Source organism: Myripristis murdjan, chromosome 16, assembly GCF_902150065.1.
Source record: "Myripristis murdjan chromosome 16, fMyrMur1.1, whole genome shotgun sequence".
NCBI lineage: Eukaryota > Metazoa > Chordata > Actinopteri > Holocentriformes > Holocentridae > Myripristis > Myripristis murdjan.
This window is the reverse complement of record NC_043995.1, coordinates 16,511,550-16,536,096: the sequence shown is the minus strand read 5'-3', so window position 1 is coordinate 16,536,096 and position 24,547 is coordinate 16,511,550. Positions and strand designations below refer to the sequence as shown.

General features: G+C 40.0%; 2 protein-coding genes across 2 annotated transcripts; one reads left to right on the top strand and one right to left on the bottom strand.

The window, feature by feature from the left end:
• The first annotated feature begins 1,487 nt into the window (after window positions 1–1,487).
• Window positions 1,488–16,567, top strand: LOC115373612 (NF-kappa-B inhibitor delta-like). Its single transcript, XM_030072102.1, is given in 14 exon segments — window positions 1,488–1,644; window positions 4,657–4,810; window positions 5,021–5,228; window positions 6,242–6,423; window positions 7,184–7,289; window positions 7,468–7,614; window positions 7,719–7,770; window positions 8,634–8,716; window positions 8,718–8,785; window positions 9,548–9,668; window positions 9,805–9,927; window positions 9,929–9,971; window positions 10,091–10,144; window positions 16,539–16,567. Coding segments are annotated over 14 exon segments (1,527 nt in total).
• LOC115373611 (FXYD domain-containing ion transport regulator 6-like) lies at window positions 16,349–23,978 on the bottom strand. Its single transcript, XM_030072101.1, has 10 exons — window positions 23,638–23,978; window positions 21,147–21,199; window positions 18,708–18,731; window positions 18,397–18,418; window positions 18,268–18,293; window positions 17,690–17,764; window positions 17,052–17,085; window positions 16,849–16,886; window positions 16,670–16,710; window positions 16,349–16,585 (listed from the first exon to the last, which is right to left on the bottom strand). The coding sequence occupies exons 2-9, from the start codon at window positions 21,196–21,198 to the stop codon at window positions 16,703–16,705; spliced, it is 279 nt and encodes a 92-aa protein (XP_029927961.1). The 5' UTR covers window position 21,199; window positions 23,638–23,978; the 3' UTR covers window positions 16,349–16,585; window positions 16,670–16,702.
• Between the last annotated feature and the right edge of the window lie 569 nt (window positions 23,979–24,547).

The window sequence follows — 24,547 nt, the reverse complement described above, 5'->3', positions numbered from 1 at the left end:
CCAAGTGACGTATTGAACCATTTCCTCTCCGCTGTAGAAGTCCAGAAGAGGCGTCCTCCCTGTTGGTCAAACCACTGCTTCGGGGAATCCTCATGTGTGGGTGATGTTGTGTTTTAGGATTTCTCAGGCCACTGCCACAGCTTCTTTTCTGTTCCACGTTGCAACAGGAGAGGGTGCTGTTGAAATTGAAATTGAAGATATTCTACACACACACACACACACACACACACACACACACACACACACACACACACACACACACATCTTCATACTTAAAGGTGTAAACTCCATTTGATTTAATTTTTAGACAGCTCAGACTTATTGCCCTACATTGTTTGTTTGCTTGTATTTATTTATTTATTTATTTATTTATTTATTTATTGGCAATGCTCTCTTTAGGCCAACACAAAATTCCAGGAGTCCAGAGTAGATGATGGGGAAATGAAACATCATGCTATTCTATTCTATTCTATTCTATTTTATTCTATTCTATTCTATTCTTTTTGAGTTCTTTTGTTTTCTTTTCTTCCTTGTTAAGTTCGGTTCGGATATACTCTGTTTTTTTTCCTGTTTTTTTTTTTTTTTTTCTATTCTGCTCTATTCAGGCTCGTTCTGGTCTGTTCTGCTCTATTCAGTTCAGTTCTGCTCTTTTCTGTTTCTGTTTAGTTCTGTTCTGCTCTATTCTGTTCTATTTAGGCCCGTTCTGTTCTTTTCTGTTCTATAGTTCTCTTCTGTTCTGCTTTATTCGGTTCTGTTTAGTTCTGTCCTGCTCTGTTCTGTTCTATTTAGTTGTATTCCGATCTATTCAGTTCCATTCTGCTCTATTCAGTTCTATTTAGCTCGGTTCTACTCTATGTTCTATTCAGTTCTGTTCTGCTCTATTCTGTTCTATTTAGTTCTGTTCGGTTTTGTTCTGTTCTTCTCTATTTATCTCTGTTCTACTCCTTTCTGTTTCTTTTTAGTTCTGTTCTGCTTTGTTCTGTTCTATTTAGTTCTATTCTGTTCTGCTCTATTCTGCTCTATTTAGTTCTATTAGTTCTGTTCTACTCTATGTTTTATTCAGTTCTATTCTGTTCTATTCAGTTCCATTTAGTTCTGTTCGGCTCTACCCTTTTCTATTCAGGTGTATTCTGCTCTATTCAGTTCTGGTTAGTTCTGTTCTACTCTGTTCTGTTCTATTCAGTGCTGTATAGTTTTGTTCTGCTCTGATCTGTTCTGTTCTGTTCTATTTAGTTCTCTTCCTTCTATTCTGTTCTGCTCTTTTCTGCTCTATTTAGTACTATTCTACTCTATTCTGTTCTATTCAGAACTATTTAGTCCTGTTCGGCTCTATTCTGTTCTATTCAGTACGATTTGGCTCTGTTCTGTTTCTTCTTGGTTCTGCCCCTCTCTGTTCTGTTCTACGAAACAGCGGAGGAGGTGCTTGAGGCGCAGAGGGCGTGTTCAGAGTGGAGGCAGTGACAGGGAACAACGTGCTTTGTGTATACATGCTGCTGCGACGGGACAACAAGACAAACTCACCGAACATCACAGAGGGGAACAGCCACGATCCCTCCCGCACCACTGAAGTTTTTCGCGTTTTGTTAAATACTGGTGATCAAGCGGACAGGCTGCTGAGGGCTTCTGTCATGCCCTGGGAGACATGTGAGTAGGACCGTGCTTTTCACCTATTGTTGTTAATTACATCTTGTCCTTACGGCTATGATTATAGTAACACTGGATAAACTTAGACTGCATTTCTGGACATATTCTGACATAACCTGTTCATATACATCACATTCTCAGCATCCGTTATTAAGTTACAAGTGTATAGGGTATATTCATTAAATAACCTGTCTTATTGTTTATCCTAAACCCAGATTTTTTTTTTTTTTTTTTTTTTTTTTTTTTGATTGTTTGTTCTTCACAGAAGAGCTTGGGACTTAAAATTAAATGAAATTATGTTGTGAAAGTTCAAGTAGTAGTGGGCCTACACTTAACATTCTTATTTGACTATTATGACAGTCATAACAGACAGATCCGATGATGTTGCTCTTGTTGGTGTAGTGTGTGAGCTTGTGTGGTGTTTCCTCTGTGCATATTCATGTGATGTATCTCGGGTTTTGTTAAGTGACATAACTTGGGTTAATCCAGATGTCAGGGAGGCTACTGGGGAAACCCTAAGGCACCCGCGCCCAGCTCGCTTGTCTCAGTTCCCTTTTTGACACAATAAAATGTGTGACGTGGAAACCCTGACGTTTAACAGCTTATAATAGCTCCATGGAGATATCACGCACAAAACACGGCTTTTCAGTTTGTGTCTAAAGGCAGTCTTTGACATGGGCTTAAATTGTGATATGTTGCTTTGTGGTCTTCATTGGTGTTGTTGAATGAAGCGGTCTCACTCAAATTGAGGAAATCTGCCCTGTGCTGATTTTCTCTCTCTCTCTCTCTGAGCAGTGAAGAGAAAAGGTCTCCGGAATCCCCTCCTCCCACGCACGTGACTCAGTGTCCAGGGGTTTCCACAACAGCACATAGAAAGGGTAACCTAAAGCAACATGGGGTATTTGATGTCAACCACTACACAAATTATGATGTGGGCTAGGCTTCCCTATTTGTCTAATGGTTTAGACAAGCAATGACTTTCCCTGTCTGCCACTTCTCTCAGGCTGTAGAGTACTGAATGTCACCTTGCCAAGTATCAAACTGCAGTTTACACAGCTATTATGTGATACAGAGTGACCTCATACTATATATAAAGTAATTACCTAGTATGACATCATGAACAAATAGTTCAAATGTGAAATTCTGTTGTAAAGATCGAATGAGTCAAATTCAGGGTTGAGTAACTAATAGTAACACCTTGTGAACTCGAAAGTGAAACTAGGTACCATTGGCTGATGTCAATATTCTGATAAAGTGACCTTTACCATGTGGTGGATCACATCATATTCAGAACAAAGGGCTGACTGTTTGGGACCTGTTCCCCATACCTCAATGAGGTCATTATGTTTAGTGTGGAGGAGACATAACTTCAAACCGACCCTGACCTCTTTTTGCTGTATTCATTTTTCTCTTGCCTCTCATGCTTCACTGGTTGCATTTGCATGGATATATTTTCTCAGAGGTGCACCTGTTTTCTGTTCACTTTAGTGGACCAAGGTGTCTGTCCCCGTGTGGTGTAGAATAACTTGAAAGGTGTGGTATGCCATGCTTATCCTATAAAGAAAATATAACTAATCGAGGGACTTGACAGTCTCTGTCCTCCTCTGCTCTGTCTCTCTGTAGCTTCGGTAGAGAGCACAAGGCAATTGCTCATGTGTTGAAGTGACATGCCTGTGTGACACAGGCAGGAAGATGTGGTTTGGTTTCTGTTAGCGTAACGGAGCAAGACAGGAAGGTGTCACAGAAAATAAGTAGTGGCAATCCCATGCAAAGGTTTTCTGGTGAATCTGGTTGATATGGCCGCATGATCTCTGTTCCTAATGGAGGAGGTTCCTCAGAGGTCTATCTTTGTGTATTGGTTCCACATACAGGGTGGAAATATGACTTTGACTTCACGTGTGGGGTGAAGGCTTTGAGGAAATAACCTGTTTGATCACATCATGTCTACTGGAAACATGAGAGAATTCTGTTTTGCGATATTTTTTTTCCTATTTTCTTGTTTCCTGTACCTGCAGAATGGAAATGTTATTTTTGTGAGATAGTAGGGGAAAACATGCTCATGATATAACAGGCTTGATTTTGATGTATGTCCCAGGGAGATCAGAAAAATGCCATCATGGAGAAACTGAGGAGGCATCATCATCAAGTGATAACAATTTCATTATCTTACTCTCAAAGCCTATTTAGGTTCCACTCTATTAACCCCTGTAACCCCTACCTCCCAATGAAGCATTCAAACATGATGTACAGACAGTTAACACATGCTTGTAACACACTATGATAGAATATTAATCACATATAAACATATCATTTAAATGATAAAAAAAGTTAATTCACAGTTTTTGAATTAGTTCATTTAATTTGAATTAAAATGTGTGTATTAATGTTAATGATACCCTTGAATGTGTTTTATACTAAGTTACAGTGTTTTGGAATAGCTTCATTGGGGAGATTAAAATACAGTTTTACACTAATTTTGTATGATGTAGGCCTATGTCATTAAATAAAATGGACAATCAAGTCTGTAACAACTTATATTTATTACTTCTGTGGTTTTAATATTTCAGTCTGCATTTGTTACTGACTTGAACAAGCCTGTCCCCTCAAAATAATACAGCCAAGCCTCTCTTGATGATGACACAGAGACTTGAATACTGGATCTGCTTCACTGACAGTGAATAAGAGACCAAATTTGTGGACTGGACACAGACATTATCCATTATCCAGATTTCTGTGGTGATCTGGGCACATTTTCTTGTTCATAAGAACGCTCTGTTGGAATAGAAAGCTCAAAGTCTGTCTCTTTGTCACTGTAAGGTTTTGACACAGATTATTTGGTTTGTAGCTTTCAGCGATTGATCATTTAACATGAACAGTTTCTGTTTTAGGATGAGGGATGGATATATCTCAAGTTTAAACAGCATGTAGCTCAGACATCCATCACATGTAGTGCCCAAAACGTATCTTTACAAATCATGTTGGACTGATTCCTGCTTGCTTAATTTTACATAGCGCCAAAGGAGAAGCCGTGTTACACTCTGCCCACAGTGAAGAAACTCTTGGAGCAGAAGAGGAAGCGCGAGACGTCCTCAGTGTCACCCTCGTGCTCCACGGCCAGCACAAGTCCTGTCCCTCCTACCACTGTTACAGTAAGGCACCACACAGAGCAGGACACAGCATCATCACAAGGACTCAGATTTATATAAGCATGTTGTCTTATGAATCACCTGTTTTTTTCCTCTCAGCAGACGACTACTTCAGAACCATCTATCTGTACGGGTGAGAGCTGGATAAAAAATTTTCATGATCTTACCTGTCTCGGTCATAACAGTGAACACAGTATGATGTAAAAATATAAAATGATGATGAATATCAGTCCCTTCTCCATTTCAGGTGCATCAAGCAACTACTCAGACATGGCAGTAGGCTATGAGCATTGGGCGCCTGCCCCAGAGTCTTCTCTCAATTACTACTCCAGCCCCCAAGGAGCCAGCTATGCTGAAGCCTACAGCCTTCCAATGGGCTCTGAATACAGCACACAGCAGCAGATCCAGGGATTTGGAGATGCAATGTCTCAGCCATATGTAAGAGACACCACACTTTGATTTGGCACCTAGTATAAAATCAGATTGAGAAGATGGCCTGAATACAGAAGCAAGAAACGGAAAGTGGACTATGTGTTATTTGTTTATGTATTTGATAGGGACAGCCAATTTACATACATAGTCCCTAGGCAGGTAACAAAAAACACAAGCAATATTAATAACAATATGCAAATACAAATATACGGATAGACAAATAGGAAAAGACAAAGTGTAATATATATATATGTGTGTGTGTGTGTGTGTGTGTGTGTGTGTGTGTGTGTGTGTGTGTGTGTGTGTGTCCGGTTAAAAGTGATCAGAGTTTGAGTTTGCCTTAAGCTATTGTTTGAGATGAGTCTCAAAAGTGTGATATAAAGCGCGTTTCTTTATTGCACCTTGTAAGGAGATTAATAGCTAAGGGAGAAAAAGAATGAAAAAGAAATGGGGAATGTTTACAAAAATCTAGGCAGGCTAATACTGTGCTTTCATCTTTATTATGATGAAGATATTAGCAAAATTCTTTTATTCACATATTTAAACTTTAGATTTTTATGGTTATCTAGTCATCTGGGTTTTCAAAAGTGCGTATGTATACAGCGCTGCCAGCCGTCACGTTTGTGGGTTGATGAAATGTTGAAGTTGTATGTACTGTGATAATGTAAGCAACGTTATGTGTGATTTATATCAGTGGTGTTCAAAGTGGGGTCAGGGAACCCCCCCAAGACTCCTTGAGAGGCTTCCAGGAGGTCCTCAGCAAAATGAAGAAATGAAAATGTTTGAAAACCCCTGACTGAAATGATGCAGGGTTCTCCAAACTGCAGATAACTGTGGATGTTACAGCTGAAATTCAGAAGAACAGGCTTTAAAATTTCATTTCATTAGTCACAAAGTTACAGATTGATCCACAGATAGATAGACAGAGCTCCAGCAGCTTCCTACTATGCACTGATATTCTTCTTGCTCCTTCTTGTTGTAAAAAAGTTTTACATTTTGCTGTGCTTTCCTTTGAAAAGGAGTGTCCTGTTTCAGTGGCGAGTCCTGTTCTGACTTCATCCTGGCCATTCCTGGGCCCCAGTCAGTCTGCACAGCTAAGTTTTGGCTCACAGCTGGATGCCGCCAAGCTGGAGGAGGCCAGGATGTTACTCAGTGGGATGGACTACAGCAGAACCACTGGTCAGGATGAAGATGGTGACACGTGAGTGTTTAGTTAGTTTCCCAGTGTGGGCCTATGTATATGTGTGTGTTTTTAACAGCAGCAGAAGCAATACATCCAGAAAGCTAACATGTCATGAAAATATATGGACATTTATTTTACATTTATTTATTTTTCTTAAACTCTTCTAATTTCTTTGAAATGCTGGAATGACAGATTACATGAATTTATCTCACTTTACTCATTACCATAAATCTCCACCACAAGAAAGACTAAATGAATGAACATGTATGTACTGTATAGTAATTACAGAAACACACACACAGGCACAATTTGGTTCAGGGTTTAGTCATCTTAGTACGCAAATATTTCACTGTTTATGTAGCATTATATTTTGTGTAAAGACTAGTCAGAAAAATGTCCGTCATCTTGATTCGTTTTCAGAATTCATTTAAGACACAGTAATGATGCTGGCATTTGTATGTAGTGTATGTATGTGTGCGTACAATTCATATTTACTTATTCAAGAGTTTTCCTGTGTGGATTTTTGGTAGTGAGCTAAAAGTAAGAGCCATGTGTGACTCCATCTGGCAGTCCTAGTAAGATTTCAAAGAAAAAGTGGGAGGATGAGTCAGCTCTTTCTGTCCACATGATTAGAAACTCAGATGACTCGCTATAATAACAAGGGAGGATAAATTTCACTAAGAAGGGAACATTGTAAATTTGGTCATGGGGATTTACACTGTTTTCAGGCTTAAATATTATCTAAAAAACAATCTGTATTGTGCTTTTGTTTTGTCAGCATCCTACATATCTACACTGCCAAAGGCCTCAGGGAGTGTGCCTTTGCTGCTGCAGAGAGGCTGAGGGAATTAGGGAGACTTGATGCCAAAGAACACAAGGGCAAGGTACAGACTCAAGGCATCAGTCATCTTTCAAAGACTTCAGATTGGTTTTTTTTTTTTTTTTTTTTTTTTTTTTTTTGCTATTTATGACACAGGTATTATGCAACAAAAACAAGCAGATGATCATCATTTCACACGTCTTTAGAAATAAAGATGTTTAATCAGTGTGTTTGTGCACCAGACTGCTCTGCTGGTGGCAGTGACAGCAAACCAGCCCGAGATCGTCCAAGATCTTCTGTCACTCGGGGCGGACGTCAATGCTTGTGATGTCAATGGTCAAACCGCTCTTCATCTGGCTGCAAACTATGGCTTCCCTAGGGTTTTGCAGGTAAAGAGTCATTAGGGTGTTAGGACTTACCTAAACATATCTTACACTGTGGGTCAAAAAAAGGCAGCTGCAATCACACCCAAACTGTGAATGTGTCTTTGTAGGTTATTCTGTCCAGTGGAGCTGCAGTGAACATTGAAGCCAGCAATTTTGAAGGTAATTGTATGTCAGAACATTTGTATTTATTTTTGAGAATAACATATTCAGGGGTTCCGCGGGTCATTGAAAAGCATTTAAAAGTCATTAAATAGATTTTGTGAAAATAAGGCCTTAAATGGCATTAAAAAGCATTAAATTCAATGGTCCAGAGGCATTAAAAAATGGTTGGAGGAGGATTATTCAGAACCTAGTTAAAGCCCATCGACGGTAACCTGGAGAGGCTTTTGCAGCGTGTGCAAAAAGATCTTCAAACTTTGCATAATGGCCATCAATGCGGTGAAATTACACATGCTGTTAGATAATCACAAGTTGGCGATTAAGGGCAGGCAGCAGTTAACTGTGCCGAATTCTTTGCCGTGACCAGCAGCGCAACTTCTGTCGCCACCACAACTGCAGCTGCTGCTGCTACCACCACACCTGCTGCTTTCCACCACACCTGCTGCTCACCGCTTCAGGCTGTTTTATTATTTTTGAAATGTGCAAATAAATTCTGAGACTGTAAACCGTCTTGTGAGCCATTTCTAATTCACTATAGAGTGACAGTTAATGTAAATTTATATTTTCTCAAATATTCAAGATTAGCATTGTCAAATGCTCTCTCTCTCTCTCTCTCTCTCTCTCTCTCTCTCTCTATATATATATATATATGTATCTGCAGTTGGACACTGATCATTTAATTTGTTTAAAGTGGCATTAAAAAGGGCATTAAAAAGCATTAAATTAGATTTGCTGATACCTGCAGAAACCCTGATACTAATCATTTACAGAGAGGGTGTTTGAATGGTATTACATTAGAATTTACAATGCTCACATTATTCCCATTATTACTGTGTAAACTCACATGTCATTTCTTCTCATAGGTATGACTCCTCTGCACTGTGCAGCCATTTCCCACAGTCTCACCATGAAGGCTCTGGCTGCCAGTGGCCTGGAGATGTCAGCCTGCAGAGCAGGCTGTGGAGAAGCTCTCCTGTCTGCAGATGCTGCTCAATGCAGGGGCGTCGTTGCTAGCCAGGTACAGTACAACTCCCCCTCTGCTGAGTGACAGCCCAGCTGCTTTGACAGAGGCAGTTTTAAAGGACCTTACTGGTGATTTTAAATGTTTGGCTGATTAATTACAATTTACCCACATTTTACATCGCATCAAACCATTTTTCAAATCATCCAGACGGTACTAAAGATTTCAAAACATATAATCAAAATCCCTCCAGTTTCAAATTGAATTTTTGATTCAGACACCACCTTATAATGCTCTGCTTCTGTGGCTAACAAAATGGTTGCCATTGATAAACCATGGAACTGAAATTGGCTGTGTAAGCAAGCAGGCTAAACATGCAAAATCACTGGTATTGTCCTTTAAGCTTGGCCTATGCTGTGATATATTGTTTTGTTAAAGGTATTTCAAGGGGAAATGCTGTGGCTTTGTACTGGAATGTGATACACAGAGTAGGCTATGAGAGAAAAGAGTTATTATGAAGGTCATTGTGATATCATTTTACAGGAAATGGCAGATTAGCCAACTGGTGACTGATAGTTTACTGTTCATCCGCCAGGACCAAAGTCCCTGAGTAAGGAAACTGACTAACCTGATAACATTTCAGACATTAGCTCTTTATTTTCTAAAGGCTCTTTGTGAGTGAAAATCTGTTTAAGTATGATGCTGTATGTTGGTAAGCGACCTCCCTGCTCCCTCCTCTTGTTTCTCTTTTGACTGCTATTTGTTTGTCTTGGGTCATCACGGTTTCATAGCGTCTCTTTAACATGGGTACCAATTCCAGGAAATCAAAAGTAACAAGACTGTCCTGCACCTGGCAGTCAAAGATGGCAACATTGACCTGGTTCGCCATCTGCTGAGGATTCCTCTGCCAAACTTGAAGGAGTTTGTCAACATGAAGGTGAGTCCCACAAGGCCAGAGAGGGCCAGGATTTTATTGTATGCACATTTGCATGTTGTTTCGTGTTTGTGTGTATGAGCAGATATATTTGTGCCTTAGTGCAAATAGCCATGAATCTTCCCTTTCCTCCCCATAGGCTCATGGACACACAGCCTTACACATGGCAGCTGGTCTCCATGGAAGCCCTCACCAGGAAGAGATGCTGCGGCTACTGCTGGGCAGGGGAGCTGACCCCAGCATCCGCAACCTCGAGAATGACCCAGCCAGCCCACCTCCTGCAGAGCGGACACCGTGGGAGAACAGGTGAGAGATGCCAGTTGTTTTAAACAGCCAATCATGTCAAGTCTGTAGGATCTGGCCCCAGAGTTTATGTTTTAGGGTCTTGGCTTAACAACTTTCCTCTTGTCATCTTTTAATTCTAGCTCAAGCTGATCCTGAAGAAACGGAGTGCTTCCACTCGTCGGCGAATGGTGTCCGTACAGGACCAAGAGTGATGTCAATCACTTGGCAGTCCCCATGTATTCCATCGCCTCTGCGAGGAAGTGAGTCTTAAATACTGTCCATTTTTCCTCTAATGAGGAGGGGAAGTTTATTATAATGTTTTGGGAGTCTCTGGCCTGTATATTGTTACAGCATTTTCTTTTGAACAACTAGTTTGACATACTAATATGTAAATACCAATTCAGGTTTGAACTAATGTCAAATAATGTCAAAATGTAGAATTTGATGTGAGCTGTGAGTATAGCTTTACAGATCTACTTGCAGGTTATTAAATATTCATCTGCAATTGTTTCCAAAATTAGATATTGACTGCCGGTCCTTGCTTACAAAATATGTTGAAAGATATCCTTTCATGTGTTTCTGAAATTTTGGAAAATGGGAATGTGTCATTTTGAAATGAAACTCTTCAGTTAAATTGGATTTATGATGGACTCGGCACAATGAAAAAGTAAAGGATGCTATGGAAAGGGTAGTTACACTCATTCTCCTAACAGGCCACACTCCCAGTGTCAAGTTGATTTCTGTGAAATCATTATTATGATCACTCTCCCTGAAACCCCCCAAGTCCTTATCTAAACCCCCCATCATGAGAAGTAATCACATTGGTTCATTGAATGATGGTCAAAATCTGCATGTGTCCTTATATTAAGAATGCATGTTTGAAGTGTTCTCTCATATAATTTTAACTTTTTTCTCATGTATGAATCATACTTTTTGTATGTATTGGGTACAGCTATGTTATCTTCCATGGACCTTTTTACTTTATGGAAACATAGTTTACTATGTAAAACTTTATATATTTGGTACTATTGTTTTGTCACAACGAATGTATTTTCTAATCACACAGAAATTACTTGAATGAGTGCTGTGACAAATTGTCTTACTAATTACACATAGCAGTCATGAGTCATGAATAAAAGTACCACAGTATGAATTGAAAGTTCCATCTGATTGTTTTGATGTTCACAGTGCCTTTTATAGCAGAAGTTATCAAGATGGAAATGTCTAGAATATCATTTTTTGGTTAGTCTGCAGTAATCACAGTTGAAAGAGATGTCAAGCCCTATTTCCCCTGACCTTAGAGCCGGTGTAGGAAGCCTTAGTCAGAGGTGGAATAAGCCTTCTGTTTTAACACCACTGCAATTTGAAGTGTAAATGAGGTTTGAATGGCTGCTCACTTGTGCCGTTGCTTCTATTAGACGACTGTTGAGAATATTTGGACTGAATGGGGAAAAGATGTGTAACAATGACTGTTAAATGTGCTAAATGTTATTCTCTGTAAAATGGAGGGTCTTGTTTGACTTGTTTTTCTGTTTTATGAGTTTCTGTTGAATGAGTTGTAGTTTCTAAGTAAAGCCACTATAATCCATTATAGTTTATGATTTAACTGCTCTGATTTCTACATTACACTGCAACCCCATGTACTGATCTCAAACAACATGGTCTAACTCACAAATTAATACAAAAACAAACAAACAAACAAACAAACAAAAAAACATTTTGGTACAATGACATGATAATCTTGTTGAGTAGACATGATTTCTATGTATTTTATGTTGCTATAATTGTGCATTGTGTAATCCCATGTGGGGACTGGCCATTTAGATGGAATGAAGACAAAAATAATAATGCTAACAAATCATCCATTGATTCATTCTTTAATTGCACCAGAGCAACTCACTGGTTAAGTTGGATGTGTAACAGTTCTATTATTTGTTTATACCTTTGTCATGGAGTCAGGGCTTATTTCATACATGAAAACAGCTTCAAAATGTAATAAACTTCTAATAAAATCCCAAACCAAACTGTAATAGACATTTTATCCATTAGCCTATATTCCAATGTTTTCCATAACTGAATTCTGTCCCCAAATTTCCATCAAGATAATACTTGATTATTGAAGTTAGAATCTTGTTAATTTGATATAGCACTGGTAGAATCAAAAGGTTTCCTTGCTACACATGCTAATTCTATTAAGAACAGAAGAGAATACACAAGAACAAAAGAGATTCACAACAACAAACTTCACAATAACAAAGAGGAGGCAAAATAAATACATAAATAAATAACAATAAATATACAATTGACCAATACATGCAAGTATTTTGGAAACCTTACTGGTATGCTCAGACCAAACAGGAATTTCAACTAAAGCAATTCACATCTTTGCATTGACTGTGTATGTAATCACACCGCATTAAAAATCATGTAGCCTTTGGTGTGAACACACTGTAAGATTTTACTAGTTCATTGCTGCATTTGCTGTGGGCTTCTTATAGTGTGCAGTAAGTAATATGCAACTCTAGTTTTATTTATGCAATCATGCAATTCATTTTATTCTTGTCCAGGAGTAAATGTGAGGGAGAGAGAGAACAGTTGTTGAATTGGGTTTTGCATCGGTGAATCAAATTTACCCTGTCTAACGTTATGATTTAGAAACATAAAGACACATCATATCTGCCATAAACATATCCCTTTTTGGTTGTGGTCATGGGGCTGAAAGTAATGCACCTGAAACTTGACCAATTAAAGGCCACCACTAATTTGAAGCACCAAAAGATGGTCAATTGCAAATTCACAGACAGTAACATTGTATTGCAAGTTGAATGAAATTAATTTCATTGGAAATCTTCCATTGGAAGTATTGATTAGTTTTGGACCAGTTTTTGTCTTTGTCTGAGACATTAGCCCCAAATAGTAACAGAGACATTTACTGGTCTGCTGATAGATAACTGATATTTAACACATTTTAGACTTTCTGATGGAGTCAGTTGTGCACTCAATAAATACTGGTGAGGATGTTCTGAAAATCCTTGTGCGTATATCCCCCAGCTGGCACCCCATATATAGCTATAAACATAATGGCATAACGACTGTATGGTTGTAAGAGGTGGGTGTGTATGTATTTGGTGGCATGGTTCCCACGATGTAATGTCTCTCTCTCAGTCAAGCATACACAGGCATTCTATACAGTTTGAGGAGGGTACTGCGAAAAGAAAGAAACCGCAGAGTTACACAGTCAAACATGTAATGATTATAGTAATATTCATCTATAGTTCCTTACAATAAATGAGCTTACCCTCTGTCTTTGGAATTGGGTCCCAGATGAGCTGGAGCTGCAAATGAGCAGAAAGGAAGAACGGCAGTGTGTCATCACCAATGCACCAAAGTGCAAGAAGAAGACACTTTTGAAAACTGTGCGACAACTTTATTTGTACAATGAATGACATTTGATCAAACAGATCTGACTTATTATCTGGGTATATATATACATATATATCCAGGAACACAAAAAATTGAAGCCACAGAGTTCTGAGATGAATGAGGTTAAAACACTGACCAAGTGCATATTTTTCAACTTGTCCTATTAAAACAACAGCTTGTTGTCATAGAGTTGCCATACAAGCGGCATGCCATTGGCGAAGAATATAGTGACATCATCCACTCACTACCAACACATACAGGAACAGTGTCATTCCTTAATACAGACTAAACAAAATTTTCAAGACCATTTAGTGTGATACAGAGTAAGAATGATCTCAGATGTGTTTCTGTCACATCATGTTCTGGTTAAGCTCTTGAATGTGTTGGAAGTGTTTTGGGGGAGGAGGTGTATGGGTAACAGGGAGGGGGCATTTGGAGAGAAGCATCCAATGCAGGGATAGGAGGGGCTGTTGGCACTGGGAAGCATTTGAGTATTTTAGTAATAGAAGAAACGTTAAAAAATCCTTGTCCACATTGGCCGGGTGTCCTTCAGTCAAAATCATACAGCATGCACAGGCGGATCATCCACCAAGCCTTGTGCAAACTCTTACTTGGATGAGGATTTTACACATTTTGTGAATTTTTTGCCTGTTTAAGGGATGATAAATTACACAAGTTACAAAAGTTGCAAAACTGAGAAGTGATGTTGCCTATGTATGTAAGGGATATACAAGAGAAAAACAAGTCTGAACTTACTCAGAGCTATTAAAATGCCAGAGACAAACATGATTACAGCAAGGATAACCCCTGTGGTCCTCAGTGTCTCATAATCTATAATGGCCAAAACAGTATGGAACACACCCATGGTCAAACACACCCATCAGATAATAGATAAAATAACAGAGTGACAAACAGAATCTAAAATAACAGCAGTAACAATGGCTACATCACATGAAATCAACTCAGAGAGCAAATCTTACCATAATCAAAGTCACTCTGGTCTGGAAACGTCGCTTCTGCAGAGAGAGAGACTCTGATTAGGAGAGGAGCTAATACAGTATATGGGTGTCTGTTGAGTTCAGCACCATGGACAGCAAAGCTCGCCGCTCGCCAGAACTGCTGGCGTGGCTTTTCTCGACCCAAAACGCCTTCCTGTCTGAGAAGTTCACAGAGGCATTTTTTTTTCTCAGTGAGGAGGGCTTATTGCAGCAACCTTGCTCAGCAGAAAAAGATGCGCCACGGAAAGTGGGTTAAGACGAGGCAGCAGCGACATATGGGACGATCATTTGGAGCAAAAAGTTTTCAGATAGACTATTAAGTTCCGTGAAGAAGCACGGTACCAATCAAACTGAGAGGGTGGGTCCAAACAATTTCCAATGAAAAATAACAATGCTATAGTGGAGTATTTTAAAATAATATTACAATAATAAAGGCTGGTCGTTGCGGCTGTGTACCACATTTTTCATCAGGTCGACATTGCGGCTTGTATATGCTGAACCCCTGCTTTCTGTAATGGCTTAATTGGCAAGTTTTATTTTTCCGCACTCCGCCCTAAATGTGAACGGGTCAGTTTTAAAGAAACTAGTTTTACTGTTAAATATCTGTCCATTCCAACAACGAATTTCTTGAAGAACTTCCATTATCTGTGACAACAGTGAGCTGAATATGAACCATGCAGCAGCAGCAGCAGTAACAGACAGAGGCTCCTGGCACGGTGGCAGCAATGCACCAATTTATCATCAGTTACGACACATGACAGAGATATGGAAGTAAAACAAATCTTTTTTTTTTTTTTTCATCTAGAAGGTATGATGAAAGTATCAATTTGCCAAATTTAAAGACAGCTTATGAAACTTTAAACTACGATGTACATTTCATCCTTATGCTTCCCCTAAATGTGGAAAAAGTAACAGACCTGCCGGAGTTGTCATGACTGCAGGGTGGAGATGCAAAAACGCTCTTTCTCTTCGGTCTCCCCAAATTTAGTGGGTTGCTGGGTCGCCGGTGCAGAGTGGAAATAATGAGATCAGGGAGCAGGACAGGAGAGACCACTACATGTCCATTTACTATGTGAATCTCCAGTGTAAATTTAGCCAGGGCCCTCTGGTGGCAAAGCCGAGGTATTGCATTCATAATTTACTCAGTGCGGCAACCCAGCCTTTAGGGTTTCCCCGGTGGGACAGACTGTAAAGCAATGCGGATGGTTTCCCCACTGTAGCAAGCAGCGTACAGTAAAGGCGGAAAGTGTTTCGCCCTCCAGTCTGTTTTCTCCCCAACGGGAGAATGAGATGTAAAGTTTATTATGAATTGTATGGTGCTATAGGAACATTATGGGAATAACGCAGGGATAGCTGAATAAGTAGGCCTACTTATAGGGATATTATAGGCCTATTGATGTGGACAGGGTTGCCTCTTTGTTGTTTCAGACTGAATAATATTCCTCCCACATATCTTATTCATATTAAATGTTTTGGGGAGTTTTATCCAATCACTCTGATACTACTAGTCGTGGCTTGTCCCTAATGCTGGGGAAATAGAAGTGTCAGCTTATGGAAATGCGTACCGAGACTGCACCAGGTTCTTATCATCCACATGTATTTGGTTTTGTGCAGTGCAGTCACCCTCCCCTGTTACTCCATGGAGAGAATCTGCATAAGCTGCCCCCCTCCCCACCCATTTTCAATTTACAGCTCATTGTGGTTGCAGAAGTCCCTCCGAAAACGCTATGGGACGCAGTGAAATGAACTGAATTATCTCAAAAGACCACTGTCCTGGAATAATGCCGCAGGCTGGACCAGTAACACAGTTTCTCTCCATTAGTTTGGCTATACTGGTAAATGTATGACTGGACTGTCTGCAAAGTCAGCAGAAGCAGTTGTGCGGCACTGGTGCAAGCTGTTCACTACTAATGGCTAAGGAAACGATATAATAACAACCATCATATGAAAAAATATAGAAAAACAACTACAGGAAACCGTTTATCAATTTATTTGAAAGTCCCGAAATATTGGGTAGAATTACAATCACATCACGAGTACCATATAAAATTGGCAGATTTTCTGATAACACATTAACTATACATAAAAACACTGAAAAAGGAAGCAAAAATATAACAAAAAGCACAGTAACATGATGAAATTGAAATGTGTTGGTGATTGTCCTCAGCTCTGATCAAGGCGTTTGCTGCCACCTAATGGCAGGAGCTTGAATCACTGCAGAAAGAGAGGAGGGTATGACAACACGGTTGATTTGGAACAATATTGTAATATTACAGGCATTCGATTGACAGCACTTACCAGACATCCATCCTTCTCTCCCTGACTGCTCTACTACTGGCCTGTAGAAAAAAAAAATTGAGAATAAAAACTTTGATAACAGTGCAAATTTATGCAATCTACCTGGCACACATTTAAAATTTCTATTCTGCTTTACTGAAATAAGTGAGGGTGAATACAAGAAAGGTGAAACTCTTTACCTCTGGGAATTCCTGATTCTGCATCAGGACCCCTGGACCTGAGAAAAATGAACAAATTATGTATCAAAGATCACGATTTCCAAATCATTTAAACAATAAGAACTTAGGGTCTGTATTTTCAAGTTTTTAATTAATTAATTAATTTTATTTCAAATCCCTCATGGTCAGAAATTTTGAATTTTTTTTTTTTTTACTTAACTTACCTTGAGTCACTCTTTGAACAAGTACATTTTCTGCCTGCAGTGGGGAGAGGGGGGGGGGGGGGGGGGGGAGGGGCGGATGTATATGTTTTACATTGGTGTAAACCTTCTACCTGAAACAAAACACTTTTAAATGTGACACCTTATGGTAATTCATAATAGCTGAGAAATGGCATAATAACTTATATTAGATACAACATGAGCCTCATTACACAGTTCTTCAAATGGGACAGTTGGAATCCAGATGCAGAAGTGTGTGTTAGTGTGTGTGTGTGTGTGTTATGTGTGTGTGTCTATACATAATTTATGCTTGGTTTTAGTTACAGGGCTACTACTGGCAGTGATAGCCTGAGCTGCTAGGCCGGAGTGGGAGTCCTGAAAGGACAAGATACACTTCTAGTGAAAAAGGAGGCTAAGGTATGTAGGCCAAAGGATTGTGATCATGAAGCATGAGGGGTGCTGAGTGCTGACGTTATGCAATATGCGTCTGCATGTATCTCTGTGCAAGATCTGAGAGGAAACTGATGCCTGTCTGTTTTTCAGGCTGGATGAATCAGGAACACTGTATGGATCGTTCATGCAGGGATAGCGTGTGATGACAGTGACACTTGTGCTGGATGCCTCATGCAGCCGAACACTACTGACGATCAGGGCGATGCCCATGAGGAACAGCACAACTGCAAACACCAGGCCACCGATTCTCAGAGACTCATAATCTGAAATAGAAGACATTAATTAATTAACAATCTGGGTCAGTTTGTCAATGCCAGCAGACTTTATCTGTGTAAAATCTGGCTTTTTTTGGGCAAAGTTTTCATTCCCAATATCCCTGAAATTTGGACCATAATATTCAGGCACTGAGTCTGTTTGTCTCAATTTAGGCACTGCAGTAGCAATTTGGACCGCCCAAGCCACCATGCCCATGTTGGAAGACCACCACGTAGGCCTAGTTCCAGCACACCTACTTAGCCCAAATGGCTGCTGTCAACAAAAATCTTAGAAGAACAAATCTCTGAATGAGGTATGCAAGTGTAAATTCCCTTAGAAATTGAGACTACTGATAAAACACAAGCACATATTTTTTTTTTCAAGTGTAAATGAAGCTGTTAAGCAGTTAATCTGTGCAGTCTGGTGCTTGAATGAACTCAAAAACAAGTCTACAGCATAGTAGTGGGTTAAGATCAGAAATATTTGGCCTGCGAGACTCCGGAAGCTTGGCCTCCGGGTGAATTTTTTCCATTGCTCCTGGAAAAACAACGGGGAAAATGGCAAACCATCTTAGCCTCCCAGATGTTTCCTGTGGAGGGTGAGACGCTAAAAGCCCACGGACGTTCTGCTTAGCACTCACATAATGAAATCACTGTCATAATCTGGCAGGAAGAGCAGAGACAGGGGAAGCAAATGAGAGGAGATTTATCCACTGACACACTTTGGAGAAAGTCTTGTGATAGGATACCTATCAGCAGTTTTGGGACCAGCTTCATTCATCTAGTCATGTAAGCCTGTTTGGAGCCAAGTGCCAAGTGCAGAGTGTATGCCAGCTCAAATGAGTATGCAGTTTAGCTTAATCCAACTAAGTGCATGAGCTAAGCCCCACATTACATTCTATGAGACACTGTTTGTTTGAAACAAAACTGTCAATACAAAAAAAACCCTCACCTTTTGCATCGTCTGCTGCTGAAGCTGTGAGGAGGAAAAACACAGCAAATAGAGAGACCATTAGTATGCATTGAATTTGTTAGTGTGTATGAATTAATTCAAATGACCAATACTGATGGCAGTGGGACGCACAACTCTTTGGAAATGAGCGCACTACCTTCAAACCCATTTATTTTGAACTTAGACATTTAATATAGATTAGAGTAATCCATAAAATGTAATGAATGACCAGTGTAAGAAAAATTATATAGAACTTACTCTCTCAAAAAAATTCACATGAGGAATCTCTATAACAGCGTTTGTCACATAAACTTCCATTTCAAGATGACTGGAACACATACCAGTCATCTATTAGTGAGCGGTTTTTCCGCTTGATGTTACAAACTCATAAGTAGCCATTATGGGTTCCTACTCATCTTAACTATGTTCATCTATTTGCCTTTGGAAGAGCTCGAGTGTTTTTGGTGACATGGGAGACTAGAGAGCCCTCCCCTGGTACCATTTCTCTGGTCTGTCCCATGTAGTGAACCATGTTGTGAACATCTGTTGTTTGTGAAGTTCAAAATTAATATACTGTCAGAGTGGATAGCATGTCCTTTTGTGGTGACTACAACATCTATCTGTGTTTTATGCGTTAAGGATTTTGACATGGGTTATATGAACAACAACACTTGAATAATTCTCAGCTGACGATATTGATGGCGGTGGGGCATAAAAAGATGAGTGTACTACCTTCAGTATTGCAGCATTGTGTTTGCACACTTAATTACAGATGCAGGCAAAATCTGACCAATTCTGTATGCCACTGATGACAGATGGATTTATGAACATCCGAAAATCATCTAAAGTGTGATATCCTTCAAAATATCTCAAACTGATTTAGGCAAATGCTGGGGAATGATATGTAAATGAATGGAGACATTGCACCTAAACTGTTTGTTTTCCCCCTAAAACTCGAACCACAAGGTGTGTTGATGAACTGAGTTAATATCTGACATACAGTTACAGTGTCTTACAGATGGAAAACTGAATCCACTAACATACCTCATACAGTCCATTGTACAGTATCTTATTATTGAGGAGAATAGTGGAGTTTACTTGAGCCCATTACCAGACACTATACAGATGTCACTGCCTTCCTCTTGGACACAAAAACACATATAGCCCTTTTCAACTGTAGGAGCTCAGCAAGGCACCATGAAATCTGTTTCACGGGTTCCAGAATTGCTTCCATAGCCTATGATACAGTTCTGTACAAAAAAAAAAAAAAAAAAAAAAAAATCCTGGACCCTAATTTCACCCTGGGGAAATCTGAAGACTGGGAAACTTTAAGAGTAGCTAGCAGTGCTGTCAGTGTTGACTGGTCAACAGTGATATGACGCCACTTCTGCAAACATGTGCTATCACTGGACTCAACTCCACCTTTATTGTGCAAAAGGCAATTTGTTATGTAGTCATGGTCATGCGCTGTCATTAAGGGCTACGACACAACACAGCCTTTAAAGTAGCCGGCGACAACAACAAAGTATGAAAATAAGTGTCAAAACGATGGAAACTGCCAGTTGGAAAAAAAAAGACGCATATCCTTATCAGAATTTGGGAGAACGTTTTGGGAGTGTTTTGAATGGCACGCTTCACATCCCCATGGCTGATTGTTCATTCTGTGGAACAATAGCCAATTCCAGAATTTAACAGGTTCTGAAAAGTCAGGGTTTTGAAAGTTAAGTTCGAAAAGGGCTAAAGCTGGCCAGATATCACTGGCCTTTGGAAGTGGCTGACCCTTGCCACTGTATCCCACCCGCTATTTAACTAAGGCCCTTATTTCAATTGCAGGAAGCAAGACTACAAGAAAGAAAGAAAGGAAAAAAGCTTGGGTAAATTTGGTCAAGACCAAGTTCAACTGCTGGCATGCAGTAGCCAACACACAGAAAACAGCTAAGAGCAATAGACCTAAAATGAGGCAACAATCTAGGTGAGTGATTACTCAAATCCCTGGCACAAGGAAATGTCTTATATTACTTTGGCACAGCCTGGTCTCATATCAGTAAGCTAATTTAAAGTAGCTTCAGATAAGCAATATTGACTGTGAGTTCCTCTGAGCTCAGCATCATTGTAACATTGATATAAAGGTGATCATTTCATGAACACTTGACAAAAACCCAGTAACAGCCATACCACAGAAGTGAGCAGCCAAACCAAAACAATGGCCATGCACTGCCAGTGTCCAGTCTGATGGAGGAGACTTACCGATCATTTCCCTGCCAAATGCTGATCCTATGTATAGACAGACCAGCTCATTTAGGATTGCACAAGCTTACAACAAACCAAAATAAAACCTGCAAAAGAGGACTCAGCTGTGGAATGAGGTGCTCAACATAGGTCTATTTCTACAGGGGCTTTTGTAAAGCCTTGGTAACATTTAGTGAAACCGATGCTCACCCAGTGCAGGAGCTAGCCAGGAGCAGAGGGCCACCAGCAAGGCAAGTTCCATTCTACTGCAGACAAGAAAATAAAACAGGTATGAATGTCAATTCAAATGCATAATAATTACCTGAAGAAAAGCACTGAGTGCCTTTATTTGTTCACATAGTGATTTGCTAAATGCTGGGGCGCAAGATTTATGTCTTGAGTACAAGATCTGCTCTAATGACGGGGACCCAAGCGAGCACAGATACAACTTTGTGCCGTCTCCCCTGCTACCCTAGAAAACTCAGCAACTTTAACCTCCCTTACTAACAAGAAGGGTCTGTCCTCAAATCTAGTGTCGACAAACTTCCCCTGAAATACCTAAGGGCCAGTCAAGATGAAGTTAGGTTACTCAGAACTCTTTTGTTTGTTTTTTTTCAGACCAGATAGAAATCAGTGATAAGACCACTTTTATTTCATCAGATCTGTTAATATATAATGTATTAAACTGAAGCTTGGCTTGATATTGCTGATGTATCTGTGGGGCTTTTACATGACTATGAGGACAGAAATCTCTATCTTGGGTAGACACAATACAACAGGGTGAACTGTATTGGATTTATCGCACTGGAAAGGAGACTGGTAAAGAAGGGAGGATATTTCAGGCTTTGCACCATCAGCACATGGAGCTGGCAGTAGAGGGGTGCAGGGAAAGGCCAGTGTTGAGTTGCATTGATATTTGGTCAGTGGGTTAAGGGCAAGAACATTAGCATCCACTTGCTGGGTCGTCTACGCTATACATGGATCATGGTGTCATGACATGAACCACCCAAGGCTGTTTTTCCCACACACAGCCTTCTCTGTGGACTTTCCTAGTGCATTATTGGAGCTTCTCTTACACTACTTGTTTACATGGAGTAGGGCCTCATTTCAAGGACACTGCATGCCAGGAGAGCATATTGATCAGAGTTTTGTTAGCTGTCTAACCATATTACAGCCATAAAATACCATCTACCAAGACATGGCATCAGTCTTATGCAGATAGGTGCACACAGCTTATGCTCTATAGGTGGGTGGCCGTGGCAGAGAAACAAAGCCCATGAATATAATGTTATGCATTGCTAAGATCAAAGCCCATGTTAGCAGCCAAGGTTCCCTCCTTGCCCAGAGCAGAGCGCTGCTGGGGATCACGCATGACTAGAGCAAGGGTGTGAACGTGGAGCTGGAGTGGAGAGAATGAACAGTCCAACCCTGAGAGCAGGATATAGCAACAAAGGCCTGCCAATCAGGTTTAATCAAACAAATACGGGGTGAGTTATTCTAACAAGAAACAAATCCAATAATCTTGTTTGTTAGCCTTCTGATTGATGTACTAGAATATAATGGGAAGACAGGAAAGAAGCCCATAAAGCAACACTTAAAAATTAATTATCTTGGATTATCATAAAGTGGGATTTACATGGACACAGCTCTTGCAAATAAGGAAAAAAAAAAAACAAAACATCAGACAGTCTTATTTAATACTAAAAACAAATAAACAAGGTTGCACATACTTTGGCAATGGAAAGTAGCATCATTGATACCAACCAGACATGTGGACCCTATGCTGAGATCAGTGTCAGATTTTATTTATTATTTATTTATCTATCTATCTATTTATTTATTTCAATACATTTTTAGAGAAGTGTGTGGTGTTACAGGGCCACTAATTTGAGGCAATTATGATTGGTCATGAGGCATTCCATTGGATTTTATTTTATTTTCTTTACTTATTTTATATTTTTATTAAAGTGTCAGAATTGGTTTATTTGTGTCACTTGCTTCCACTGTGCACTTAAAATAAAGTGCAACAATTTGGATAATTTATGCCTTCACTTAATCACACAACCCTATTTGGGGGGACTTGAAAAAGAGGAAAAAGGTGGTAGTCATAACCTGCCAGTCGCAGTGTAATAAATACATCCAGTGGCCCATTAAAAAGACTGTTCCTATGAAATATACATGGGGAAAAATGCTTTCCACAGCATTTTTCCCCTCATGGCTGGCAGCACTCCTACAGCATGTGACACTAGACGACCCAGTGAAACACAAACGCATTCGCAGACCAGCGTGGCAGGGCAGACTACCCAGCCATCACAATGACATGGAAAACACCAACAACATATAAACTTGGTCTTTAAACCCTTTGCAGAACCCGATTAAATTTGTGCACCAAGGAGTTGAACTGAAAACCCGTATCACCGAACCAAGATTTGAAATGACATGGTCACATGTTCACAAAAGTATGAGTATGTGGAAGTTTTGAACAGATAAGGGACTGGAATCCGTGTTTGCGAGGGAAACTTTCTTTTTTCATGCAAGTTAAAGTGCTTTTTGTATCATTTGCATCTTGGAAGGTAAGGCATGGGCTGGCAGAGTTTTACAGTATGCAACCCATATCAAAAAAACCGGATGCATATTTGTAAACACCACATGTGCATCGCCCGTGCAGGCTGGAGAACGCGTAAGAGGCGCACAAAGAAACTTACCGTGTAGTTACCAAAGCTTTAATCTGGTTTTGATGTTTCCTCCGCGTGGGGCGCCGAGCTCCTGATGTCTACCAAAAAAAGTTTTTCTCCAGCTGTAACTTCAGCCTAGGAAGCAAATATGAACTGGCCTAGCCTATTAACCTCCGGATTATGCTACAAGTCGTATAAACTATTTAACAATGAAAAATAAATTACTGCTGCACATTCTATGGGGATTCTTCACGAGCATTCGGCTGCATTAAGCCAGCGCTCCTCCTTGGTCTTTCTTTGGTAATCTGTCTAAGGAATGAGGGAGAGGAGGGGGGTGGGGTGATGGTGTGAGAGCTCAGCCACTGAGAGTTACACCCCAAATTACCCCAGGCTGCCTTTCGCCGAGGTAAACAACACAAGAGAGCTGCAGCAGCAAGCACAACTACTGTGCAGTTTCTGGTGCTCACAATTGGCAGTAAAATCTTATTTCATAATGAATCATGCAAGCCTTCATTTTTCACCATCAAAGCAATGCTATGAGTATAGCAGTGTATCAAATGCTGGAAGCTGTTGCATTGAATTGTAAATTACAGGCTTATGAGACTGTGTGGGTGAACTAAAAGAAAAAAAAAAAAAAACACAGTGGTGTACTTGAGGTCTTCAAGAACAGCATTGTCTATGCAGTCTGCCGGTGAGCTCAGAAGTGTGAGAGCTGGCCTCCCAAGGTAAACCCACACCACACTGCCAGATTCTTTCTGTAATATTCCACCAGCAAACGCACAAACACTTGACCTTTGGAGAGTGTGAGATTGTAGAATGTTTAGGTCCTGACTCTGCCTCCTCAACAGCCCAGAGAGCGCTTATTTTTTAAGAATTAATCTTTTGGACAAATGTCAGATCACCCTTCTTTTCAGCAGACTTCAGGCCCTTAATGAT

Bases quoted from the DNA above. Each gene is read 5' to 3' on its own strand.
- LOC115373611 (XM_030072101.1), bottom strand. From the start codon at position 21,198: ATGGAACTTGCCTTGCTGGTGGCCCTCTGCTCCTGGCTAGCTCCTGCA. The intron at 18,419-18,707 runs GTGAGGGTTTTT...TCTTCCTGCCAG, and splicing joins AGCAGCAGACGATGCAAAAG to ATTATGACAGTGATTTCATT. The intron at 16,887-17,051 runs GTAAGTTAAGTA...CATTTTTCTCAG, and splicing joins TGTTCAAAGAGTGACTCAAG to GTCCAGGGGTCCTGATGCAG.